At 64.3% G+C, this 11,491-nt stretch overlaps 1 protein-coding gene across 1 annotated transcript; it reads left to right on the top strand.

Moving 5' to 3' along the window:
• Nucleotides 1-3,227: 3,227 nt before the first annotated feature.
• LOC309859622 (cytochrome P450 11B1, mitochondrial-like) lies at nucleotides 3,228-11,252 on the top strand (the record flags this gene model as incomplete). The annotated part of the gene is made up of 9 exons (XM_082720550.1): nucleotides 3,228-3,466; nucleotides 3,875-4,030; nucleotides 7,803-8,002; nucleotides 8,132-8,335; nucleotides 8,610-8,764; nucleotides 9,825-9,991; nucleotides 10,417-10,495; nucleotides 10,593-10,790; nucleotides 11,050-11,252. The coding sequence occupies 9 exons, from the start codon at nucleotides 3,228-3,230 to the stop codon at nucleotides 11,161-11,163; spliced, it is 1,512 nt and encodes a 503-aa protein (XP_082576676.1). The 3' UTR covers nucleotides 11,164-11,252.
• Between the last annotated feature and the right edge of the window lie 239 nt (nucleotides 11,253-11,491).

Raw genomic sequence — 11,491 nt, 5'->3', positions numbered from 1 at the left:
GCCCTCTGCTGGTCTGCAGCCTGCCGCGGGGGCAAAGCTGCTGTCCCGGGGACCCAGGAGCAGCGTGGGGCCTGACTGGGTCCTGCCCGGCCAGAGCAGGCTACCCGCACTGGTGCCCGCGGACCACTGACATTGGCCTACAGGCCTCGAGGTCTGTTGCTTCCTCGCGGAGGCCCTCTTCGGAGTGGAAGGAAGGACCCAGCCCAACCCTAGAAGAAGAGCAGGCAGTTCCCCCACCTCCCGTTCCCAGTGCACCACCTCCCTGTTTCCCCCAACGTAAGGCCCGTCGTGGGGACTCCGTCTTCCCCAGACCTCATGGGGGACCTGACCTTAAACAGCCATACGTAGTGCACTTCAGCGTCTAGCTTCTGGCCGGGCTCAAACCTGATGCCGAGCGTGTGGTGCCGCGGTGAGCAGCTGAGACGTGTTCCTCCTCACCCGGGGCTGTCTGGCCCCCTGGCCCTGTCCTTGCTGCGGGTCCTTCTCCCTGCAGGCCCTGGGGCAGCGCCGCCCCCCGCCCGGGGAAAGCCAGCTACCACCTTGGAAGGCAAAGAGGCGCTTCTCTTGCACGGGGTCCCGTGGTGATGCCTGCTGAGCACGGGAGGGAGGGTGGGGCAGAAGGGGGAAGGGAGGGAGGCAGCCCCGGCCTGGCCCGTCCATGGCTTCCCCTTCAGTGATGCGCACGCGCGGCCGGGACAGCCCTTTCCCCCCGACCGGACATGGGGGGGCACTTGTTCCCCGTTTCTCCCCGGTTCTCCTAGAGCACCAGCGCACACTTAATGCCATGTTGGGAATATAGTATCATGGCGTGGAGGCCGAGAACATTTAGGCCATCCCCCGTCAGGCTTAGCTCTCGCATAAGTACGGCCACCTCAGCCCAGGCGGCCGGCTCAGACCCTGTGCCCAAGGGCTGAACTACCCCTACTTCGCTTTCGTAAGCCCCACGCTGCTTTGGTTCCAGGAATCCCCACCCTGCTCTAGTAGCAGGAACCCATAAACACCCCTGCCTTTACCAAGCTCACATCCGAGTCCCTGCTCCGCTGTGTCGGGTATACTTGGGCCCAAGCTTAAGCTTGACAAATAAACCCTCGCGTGATTGCATCGGTGCTTGGCTCCTTGGTGGTCTCTCGGAGGGGAAAACTCGGGCACAACAATGGAAATAGAGGGGCGGGGACTCCCGGGTACCAGGGCATGTTCTGTGCGGAGCTCCCTGCTTCCAGAAGAGGGGCCCCCGTGTTCCCCATGACCTGTGCGGTGGGCATTGCGAGGCAGCTGATGGGGCCAGGCCGGGCTTGGGTTTGCTGCCCGCAGCCCAGGGGAGGGCGTCAGAGAAGCCCCTTGGGGGCGGGCTCCGTCCCTGCCGTTGGGGCCAGGAAGGACTAGCTATAAAGTGTGGACAGCTGGGACCCAAGCCCCAGGGAGGGCGGAGGGCGGACCCTGTAGTACTTGCTCCCAGCAGCCCACGTGCCAACCTCAGCTCTTTTGCAGAGGCGGGCCCGGGGCTCAGGGTGCCCGTCAGCGGACAGTTCTTTTTCCGGACACTGGGCCTTGGGGCGCCCGCCTCATTCAGGGACACCTTGCACTGGCCTTGCCCTGGCTCGCCTCCGACTGTGTTCTTCTCCCTCCCCCGCTGGTGCGTTGTCAGCAGGAACGGGCAGCGCCAGGGCTGGGGATCTCCCTCTCAGGCCGCTTGGGCCTTGGCCCCCCAGCTCTGCCTCAGAGCAGCCACCCTGCCCCGCCCCCCAGGGCCTGCCAGGCCTGTGGGTCCATGGAGGGGGCAGGCAGCAGCCCAGCAGCGGCGTTGGCAGCCCTCCTGGGTGCGCACCAAGGAGGAGGCTTCACAGGAAGAGTTTTCCGGAACCTGCTTCCGGCCACAGGGCTGGGGCGCCGGCCCGCACCGGGACTTCGGGGCAAGTGCAGGACCGTCCACCACAGGCACCTCCCTGCTGGAGCCGGCTGCACCATTCTTCTCGGCAGGAGAGGCTGGCTCCAGGCCACCTGCCTGCCCAGGTCCTCACGGCAGGCTGTGTGGGGACACGGAAAGCAGACCCCTTGCGGTAGCCCGGTCAGGCCCGAGAACGGGCAGCAGAGGTCCGGAGGGGCCGGGAGGCAGAGGGCCCACGGGCCGGCACGGGCAACAGGAGTGTCCGGCGCGGCGTGGGCCGATGTGCCTCCAGCCTGCCTCTCTGCCCGAGGACCGCTTGGGCCCCCTCCGGGGCTGAGGCACCGCACACATCTCAGCTTGCTGAAGGGGCCTGCCTGGCCGTCCTGACTCCTCGGCCGCCGCACCTGAAGACCTTCCCCTAAGCCGCCAACCCACGGAAGGGGCAGGAGCAGGGAACGGATTCAGCAGGAGGGCGACCCTGGGAGGTAGCAGGAGCGAGGGGCTTCTGTCCCCTTGTCTGGGCATGGGAACAATGGCGGCCATGGGAAGGCTGCCAGGAGTCGGGGGGATAGGTGCCCTGGGACCCCGACCCGCGGGCCCAGCCTGCAGAGGGTGGACAGCCCACGCCCGCAGCACCCCCAGCACAGACTCCACGCTGCCCCCGGCCTGCGCTCAGAGTCTGCATCCGGGAGAGCCCGCTTCCGAAGGAGGAGAAAGGAGGGCGTGGGCCCCGAGCACAGGCCCGGGCGGGCCGGCCAAGCTGGGGCCAAGGCGAGCGAGCCTCTCCCGGGGCCTCCGCCCCATCACTGCCATCCCCAGGTGTGTCTCTGGGTTCCTCTGACTGACCCCCAGCACTGAAAGGCCTCACTGGCGGGGACTCAGGGACTCTTGCCAGCTCAGGGCTCCTGGTTTGAGTCCCGGTGCCCTGCACCTAGCCGGAGGCCTGGGGAGGAGCAGACAGAAAGGCCCTGCGTTAATGGGATGGAGGCCCTCGCTCGCCCCAGCTCCTGTCCCAGGCCTCTCCTCTCTCTCTATTCCCCACGGGAAGGACGGAAGGGCCCCTACCCCGCCGCCGACCGGCCGAGCCCACCGAGCCCCCAGGCCAGACCCTGCACAGGCTCTCAACAGCCACCCGCCCGCAGGTCTTGCGTCAGTGGGAGACAAGGCACCCATCCATCTCTTTCCTCTGCCTCCAGCCGGAGGCCTCCAGCCCTGACCCCTGCCTTGGGTTTCCTGGCCTGGTCCAGGGACAGCTTCTCCCGTGACGTGGTCAGGTCGGCTGCTCCAGGCCTCCTGGCGAGATAAAAGGGTTGCGCTGCCCAGGGGCAGTGGGAGCTTCAGAATGGCACTGGGGGCAAAGGCACGCCGGTGGCTGGCCGGGCGCCGGCTGTCCCTGAGCTGCGCACGCACACTGGGCACCAGCGCCGCTCAGGCCCCCAAGGCGGTGCTGCCCTTCGAAGCCATCCCCCAGTGCCCCGGCAACAAGTGGCTGAGGCTGCTGCAGATCTGGAAGGAGCAGGGCTCCGAGAACCTCCACCTGGAGATGCACCGGACCTTCCAGGAGCTGGGGCCCATCTTCAGGTAAAGCCCTTCCTGCCTGCCTGGCCGAGAGCACCCTAACCGGCTGTCCCTCCGGACGACTGAGTCCCGGCTGGGTGCCTCGCACCAGCGCTGTCACGTCCCTGCCGGGCGCCCGTGGCCTGGGCTCTGTCTGCGCCCTCACGAAGGCAGGGTGGGAGCCGCGGGGTGGCTGTTCTGGGCCTTTGACGGTGGAGGCGGCGGCTCTCGGTGAGGACAGAGCAGTCCCACTGGCCGCTGAGAGGGCGGAGTGCAGACAGCAGAGCCCCAGAGGCTTCCTGCCTTAGACAGTGGGAGGGAGCGCCTGCTCTGGAAGGGAGAGGCCCCCGGAGACAGGCCGGCTTGGTGCTGCGGAACGAGGCCCAGGGGAGGGCAGGCCCCTCTGGCAGGGCTCTGAGCTTTGCCCCGCAGGTATGACGTGGGAGGGACACACATGGTGTACGTGATGCTGCCCGAGGATGTGGAGAGCCTGCAGCGGGCCGAGAGCCCTCAGCCCTGGCGGCCGCTCCTGGATCCCTGGCTGGCCTACCGACAGCATCGTGGGCACAAATGTGGCGTGTTCTTGCTGTGAGAGCCAGGAGGGGTGGCGGTGGCGGGGAGGGCGGGGGACGGGGCTGGGGCGGGGGAGGGGGGGCACGGGTGGCGCGCACCCCAGTGTGGGGTCCAGCCAGGTCCAGAAGCCCACAAGCGCCCCTGGCCAGGGAGATCCTGAGAGCAGGTGGGCCCTGTGTGTCGCAGGGGCGGGAAGGGGCCGTGGGACCCCAGCCCCAGAGACGAGGAAGGATGACCACTGGCACTAGGGAGCACCCACTCTGCGCCCGCCTCTGCGCGTTGTCCCGGCAGGGTGGGCTTCTCCCTTCCTATAGGTTGGGACGCCCAGGCCTGGGTGGGGGGGTTCACCGGCCAGGCGTCCATGTCAGCCTGAGGGCCCCCCGGACTGCAGCCCTCTGCACGAGGTCCCCTGTGGGACTTCGAGGTGAGCGCAGGTAGCTCAGGATGGGGAGGCTGGGGTGGGGAGAGGGCAGGCAGTAGGAAAGGCGCCCTTGTTCAGAAGTGAAACTCTAAGCGGGTGCTCGTGCGAGCCTGAGCCTGTGCGTGTGCTCGTGTGTGTGTGTGGCTTCCTGGCTGGAGCTGTCTGCAGCCTCGGAGTAGGTGTGCGCTGTGAGTGCTGCATACGTGCGCGTGTGTCTCCGTGTGCGCGTGGGTTGAGCGCTCCAGCTGTGCTGTGGCAGCGGTGCGTGTGGGGATTGTGGGCGTGCTCACGCGTGTCGTCCTGGTCAGCGAGCGCGTGTGCAGGCGTCCCGCTGTGGTATGCGCATCTCTCCGGGCGCACGTGTGTTCGCTGCTGTGCAAGTGTGCACGTGTGTGCACGCGATCGTTCTGACGACCTGCTGGCGGCCAGCCGAAGCCAAGAAGGTGTTTCTGCTTGAGTGTGGCTGAGGATGCAGGGGCCTCCCCGCAGTGCGCTGAGGGCATCCGTCCATCCTTTCAGCCACCACAGCCCTGGGCCCTGGTGCCCTCGGAGAAAACTGGTCTAACCATGTCCTCATCAGCCTGTGGGGGAGAAGCTTCTCTCCTCCCCCCCCCCCACCCTCCAGCTCCTCCTCCCCTTCCCTTCTGCTGCTGCTGTGGCCTCTTCTCCTACTCTCCCCCTTCCCCCTCCTCCTCCTCCCCCTCCTCCCCCTCTTCCTCCTCACCCTCTTCCTTCTTCTTAGCCTGTCTCTCCTTCTCTTCCTCCCCTCCCTCTCCTGTTCCGCTCCTGTCCTCCTCTTGCTGCTACTTCCGACTCACGGACCTGTACTCCCATGAACTGGCGCACTAGGACCCGGGGTCCAGTGGAAAACTCAACACTTCCGTGTGCTGCTCAGCGCTCACCCCGACACGCGCACTCTGGATCCCCGTCCCCCACCCCCGAATTCCCCCGCTCCTGCAACCACAGTTTGTTGTCTGGATTTAAGACTCCGCGTTTGGTTTGATCTCTCTGTGTCTTTGTTCATTTGCTTTGTTCAATTCTGTACATGAGCAAAACCTTACACTAATCTGTCTTACCCTGAAGGACATTTCTCTCTTAGCCTAATACCCTCTGCGTCCATCCATGGGCTCGCAAATGGCCAAGATCCCATTCCTTTTAGGGACCGAGTAGTACCCCATCATGTGGACGAGCATCTCTCTGTATCCCTCTCTGGGCCATCGTACCCGTGCTGCAGGAAACACAGGGGCAGGTATCTCGTCGCATTTGTGGTTTCATTGTCTTTGGGTAAATGACCAGTAGTGGAACTCGTTTTAGCTTTTTGAGGGACCTCCACACTTTTCTCCAGAGTGGCTGCACCCGTCTGCATTCCACCAACGGTACACAAGGGCTCCCCTTTCTCCACATCCTCACCAACGCTGGTTGTTTCTTGTGATTCTGTTTTTAGCCGTCTGACCACTGGGAGGTGATGTGTCCTTAGAGCTGACGCGGACCTCCTTGATGATGGGTGCTGCTGAGCGCCTGTTCACGTGTCTGTGGGCCATCGCCAGGTCTTCCGTGGAAGAAGGTCTCTTCCAGTCTTCGACCATTTTTAATGGGATCGTTTGTTTGCTCGGTGTGCTGCTGCTTGGCTTCTTTGTATGCTTTAGATATTAAGGTTACCGTACGTACCACTGGCGAGTATCTTCCGCCAATCAGGAGCTTCCCCCTTTTCCTTCTGTTGATGGTTTCTTCGCTGGGCAAAACCTTTCCAAATTGTGGCAAGGTGCAGATAGCTTAATTTTGCTTTTCTTTTCCTTGTCTCCGGAGACACATCTAGAAAAATGTTTCTGTGGCCCGGGGCAGAGTCATTACTGCCTGCCTTGTCTTCTAGGAGTTTTGTGGTTTCAGGTCTCACACGTGGGTCTCTCATCCATTTCAAGTTTATTTTTCTGTGTGGCGTAAGGCAGTGGTCCGGCTTCATTCTTCTGCATGGGGCTGTCCAGGTTCCCAGCGCCATTTGTTGAAGAGATGGTCGTTCCCCATCGGGTGTCCTTGCCTCCTTCGTCATAGGTCGGCCATACAGTGGACCGTCCAATCATGGGTTTGCTTCTGGGCTTTCTATGCTCCTTCATCGATGGGTGTGCCTGCTTCTGTGCCAGCACCACACAGAACTGATCGCTAGCGCTTTGTCGTCTGGGTGGAAATCTGGGGTTCCAGGGTTCCGGCTTCCTTCTTCTTTCTCAAGGTTGCCTTGGCTAGTCAAGGTCTATTGGGGTCCCCTCCAAATTTTAGCATTCGTTGTTCTAGTCTGTGAAAAATGTTGCTCTTGTGATAAGGATTGCAGCGAACCTGTAGATTGCTTTGGGCAGCACGGACATTTTAACAAGACTGGTGCTTCCTCACCATGAGCCTGGGATGGCTTTCCGTTTCCTTCTGTTTCTTTCATCTGTGTCGTAGACTTTCTGACTACGGGGCTCGTACCTCCTTGGTTAAGCGTATTCCTAGATGTTTTGTTATTTTGGGTGCAACCGTACATGGGACTGTTTTCTTCATATCCTTTACTGCTACTTCATCATGAGTGTACAGAAATCCAGCAGGTTTCTGTGTATTGATTCTGTGTCCTGCGACCTGATTGAATTCAGTTGTCAGTTCTTTTTGTTTTGTGTTGGTTTCACTGCTGGACACTTTAGGGCTTTCCCTCTATACAGTCTCATGCCATCTACAGGCGGGAAGAACATTTTATTACTGCTTCTTTACCCACTCGAGGTGTAGCCACAGCGATCAGACAAGAAAAAGAAACAAAAGTCATGCAGCTGGGAAAGGAAGAAGTACAATTCTGGGCTTTGTTCTGAGCACGTGACAGGACCCGTGGTTTGGCTCCTGCCCTGGAGGACCAGGAGACGGGCCGGGACGGACTAGGTGTGACTGGCACAGGGGTAGCACTCTCAGCAACGGGGAGGGTGGGAGGTGAAGCGGGCCCCGGGCCTCCGCCTCTGGGGCCTGGTGTGAGCAGGGTGGCAAAGGCGGACAGGAAGTCGCCCCTCCCTCCTTCCTCCCGGGACAGGGACGGCCCAGACGGGTGCTGACGGGCCAGCAGGGGACCTGTAGGTGTGCACGAGTGAACGCCAGGAACCCACTCGTGGCGTGGCCAGGCAGAAGTTCTGGGTCAGCCCCTCTTTAGACGGGAGCACCCTGGGCACAGCACGCAAGGCCTCCCTCAGAGAAAGGGCTGCGGCTGAGGCCGACAGGCAGGCATCTGCCCCTCAGGCCCAGCAGGCAGCTCCCTGTCCGCGCCCCCCCCCCCCCCCCATCCGGAGACGATGTGTCCGGGGCTGGCCCCGAGCTGCTGACGCCGGCTTCCCTGAAGCTCCTCTCTCTGCTCTCCAGAAACGGGCCCGAATGGCGCGCGAACCGGCTGAAGCTCAACCCGGACGTGCTGTCGCCGCAGGCGGTGCGGAAGTACATCCCCATGGTGGACAGGGTGGCGAGGGATTTCTCAAAGGCCCTGAAGTCAAGAGTGCTGCAGAACGCCCGGGGCAGTCTGACGCTGGACATCCGGCCGAGCATCCTCAACTACACCGTAGAAGGTAGGGAGGGGCCGGGCTCTGTGGGGCAGGGGCCGCCCGGAACCGGACTGGGACCGTGTGGGTGTGCTGCAGGAGGCCCCCGTGAGGCCATCGGCTGCCCGAGGCTCAGCGGCCATACCCTCTCCTCAGCCAGCAATTTAGCCCTTTTTGGAGAGCGGCTGGGCCTCCTCGGCCCTAGCCCGAGTCCTGCCAGCCTGCAGTTCATCCGGGCTCTGGAGGCCATGTTGAAGTCCACCGCGCAGCTCATGTTCATGCCCAGGGACCTGTCACGCTGGACGAGCGCCAGGGTGTGGAAGGAGCACTTCGAGTCCTGGGACTACATCTTCCAGTACGGTGAGACCCAGAGACGGGGCAGTGCCGGGTAGCAAGGACACCAGGGCCCCCAGTAGCCACTCACCGAAATCGGGGTGGGGGGCGCTGAAGCCACTTCACTGGGCTCATGGCGTCCTCGGGGCCCAAGAGACTTGGCAGGGAGGCTGGGCTGGGCCGGTCCTGAGCATCTGGCACAGGAACAGGGAGTCTTGGGGGTGGGGGGGCTGCCAGGTGGCGGCAGAGGACAGGTGCTGCCCAGCACCGGGCCCAGGCCCCTGTTCGCCCTTCCGCACAGCCAACAATGCCATCCAGAAAATCTACCAGGAGTTGGCCCTCGGCGGCCCACAGCACTACAGCGGCATCGTGGGGGAGCTGCTGATGCACGCGGACATGACCCTGGAGGCAGTCAGGGCCAACTCCATCGAACTCACCGCCGGGAGCGTGGACACGGTCAGGCCGGCAGCCAGCCCTGCCCTAGCACTCGGAGCCTCCTGACTACAGGCAGAGACCCCCATGCCGCGTGGCTCCCACAGGCCCTGTTTGGAGCCGATGGAGGGCTCTGATCTGAGGGGGTTGGGGGGGAGAGCACTCCGGAGCTGATCTTCCCAGGGAAGGGTTGCAGATGCTCTGGAGGGAAGCCTGCTCCAGGCCCAGTGCAGAATGGGTGAGGCCCAGGAACATGCAGCAGCGCAGACCCCTGCCGACGTCTGGGCCCTGGGAAGGAGGGGGGCTGAGGGGCCGCTGCACAAGGAGGGGTGCGCACAAGCAGGGATGCCCGCACAAGGAGCCCCTGCCGGGGCCACAGTCCGTTGGGCTGTCGTTACAGAGGCTTCGGAGGTGATGGGCTGAAGACACAGAGGGCAGCGGAGGCTCCAGCTTGTGGAAGAGAGAGCGGCTGGCAGCCCAGCCCCGGGGCCGGGGTGCTGTAGGGAGGTGCAGGCAGGTCCCAGGGTGTGGAGTGCAGTGAGCCTCCTGCCCTACAGCCAACCCTCATCTGCCAGCATCCCTGAGGTCCGGCTCTGGGCCAGGCCCGCAGGCTTCGTAGCAGAGGCACAGAGCGCTGGCTGGAGAAAGCCCATGAGCAGAGGCTGCAGTTCGGCCACTTAGGGTCCAGGGTGGCCCGTTCCTGTTGGGACCCCGGGGTCTGGGCTGACCTGACATGACGCAGTGGGTGCCAAGGGGTCTGGGGATGAAGGGCTACACCCCCGCACCCCCCCGTACCTATACACTTGAGTAGATGGACCCCCGAGGAGGGTGAGAAGCAGGCCCTGGGGGGATGGGAGGAGGCGGCCTGGGTCTTCACCAAACATGGGGACACCTTCCCTGAGGGATTCAGTGGAAGCAGATGAGGCGAGTGTTAGATCTTGAGGTCTCAGATCCCCAGGGTCGGTGCTTCCCTGGGCACGCACGTCCACCCCCGGGGGAAGGGCGTCTTCCTGGGGGAGAGCCCCTGGGGTCGGAGGTGCGTGGCCTGTGCCAAGGTCTGAGCCCCGCACCGTGGCTCCCGCAGACGGCCTACCCCTTGCTGATGACTCTCTTCGAGCTGGCGCGGAACCCTGACGTGCAGCAGGCCCTACGCCAGGAGAGCCTGGTGGCCGAGGCCGGGATCACTGAGAATCCCCAGAGGGCAACCACAGAGCTGCCCCTGCTGCGGGCGGCCCTCAAGGAGACCTTGAGGTGGGTGTGGCAGACCCTGGCCGCCCCGGTGCCCCGGCCCCAGTGTCTGGAGAGCCGTGCTCAGCGGACCTGCAGACAGATCCTGGGGCTGACGAGCAGATTTGCCCCAGATGCGTGCCCTGGAGCTCCTCCTCTTCTCCCTGAGGGATCGGGGTGCTTCCCTGCCTGGGGTCCCGCGTCAGCGCCCTGGGCGCCCCCTCGGCTGCGCCCTCCTCGGCCGGACCGCTCAGGCCGGGAGAGCTTTGCCTGGGCTCCGGAGGTGCAGGGAGCCCGCCCCTCTTGGTCTGGGCTTCCCGGTGCCCGAAGCCACCTGTGGGCGTGGCGGGGAGCTCCCCTCGTCGGTGCCTCCTGGGCTAGGAAGGCCGCAGAACGCAAGCGAGGGTCCGGGTGAAGCTGAGGTCCCCGTTGGATGCCCCTGTGCACAGGCTGTACCCCGTGGGCATCTCACTGGACCGGCAGGTGGGCTCGGACGTGGTGCTGCAGAACTACCACATCCCGGCAGGGGTGAGTGGGGCCCCACAGCCCCCGCAGCAGACGCCAGGCCCGGCTGACCTTTGCCCGCAGCGAGGCACTGACGCTGCCCCTCCCCACCTCTCTACAGACCGTGGTCAAGGTGCTGCTCTACTCCCTGGGTCGAAACCCCTCTGTGTTCCCGAGGCCGGAGCGCTATCATCCCAGACGCTGGCTGGACAGCAGGAGCTCCGGCACCAGGTCCCCCAGCCTGGCCTTCGGCTTCGGCCTGCGCCAGTGCCTGGGGCGGCGCCTGGCAGAGACAGAGATGCTGCTGCTGCTGCACCACGTGAGCAGGCCGGGGCTGCCCTGGCCGCAATGACATGCCACTGCCCGGGCCCGGCCCAGGGTGGGGGTGGGGGGAAGTAGGTGGGGTGGGGGCTGGGCGTGCTGGGCGGCCTGGCTGGGAACCACTGGCTTCCCCGGCACGGCACGCAGCCCACGGCACGCAGCCCACGGAGCAGGGCCCAGGAAGGAGGAGGAGGGGGAGGCTGGGCCAGACCCCAGGCTGAGCAGTTGTGCAGGTGGAAGCCGCGCCTCTGTCCTAGGTGCTGAACCACTTCCTGGTGGAGACCCTCACGCAGGAGGATATAAAGATGACGTACCAGTTCATCCTGATCCCCTCCACCCTCCCGCTCCTCACCTTCCGGGCCATCAACTAGTCACGTCAGCATGCTGTGGGGACAGCCGCGCCACCAGCCCCTCCCTGCCTGACCCCAGGCCACCCCGTTATCTCCCAAGAGCCCTGCTCCCTGCCCCGCGACACTGTGCGGCCAGGCCAGCACCTTGCTCGAAGGGTCGGGGATGACTCTCGGTTGCACGTCCTGGCTGCGTGCTGTCCCGCCAGCGCCCTGTCCACCAAGGAGCACCATGGGAGGGCCTGAGAGCCCCTGTCGCCCCACACTAGCTCCAGGGTCTTCGGACCCGCCCCGCGCCCGCCTCCCTGTCTAGTCTCTCGGGGAACCCTCAGCCTCTGTACTCAACTCTGTC

Source organism: Mustela nivalis, assembly GCF_964662115.1.
Source record: "Mustela nivalis genome assembly, chromosome: 2".
In the NCBI taxonomy this organism is placed as follows: domain Eukaryota; kingdom Metazoa; phylum Chordata; class Mammalia; order Carnivora; family Mustelidae; genus Mustela; species Mustela nivalis.
This window is presented reverse-complemented; position numbering and strand designations above follow the sequence as displayed.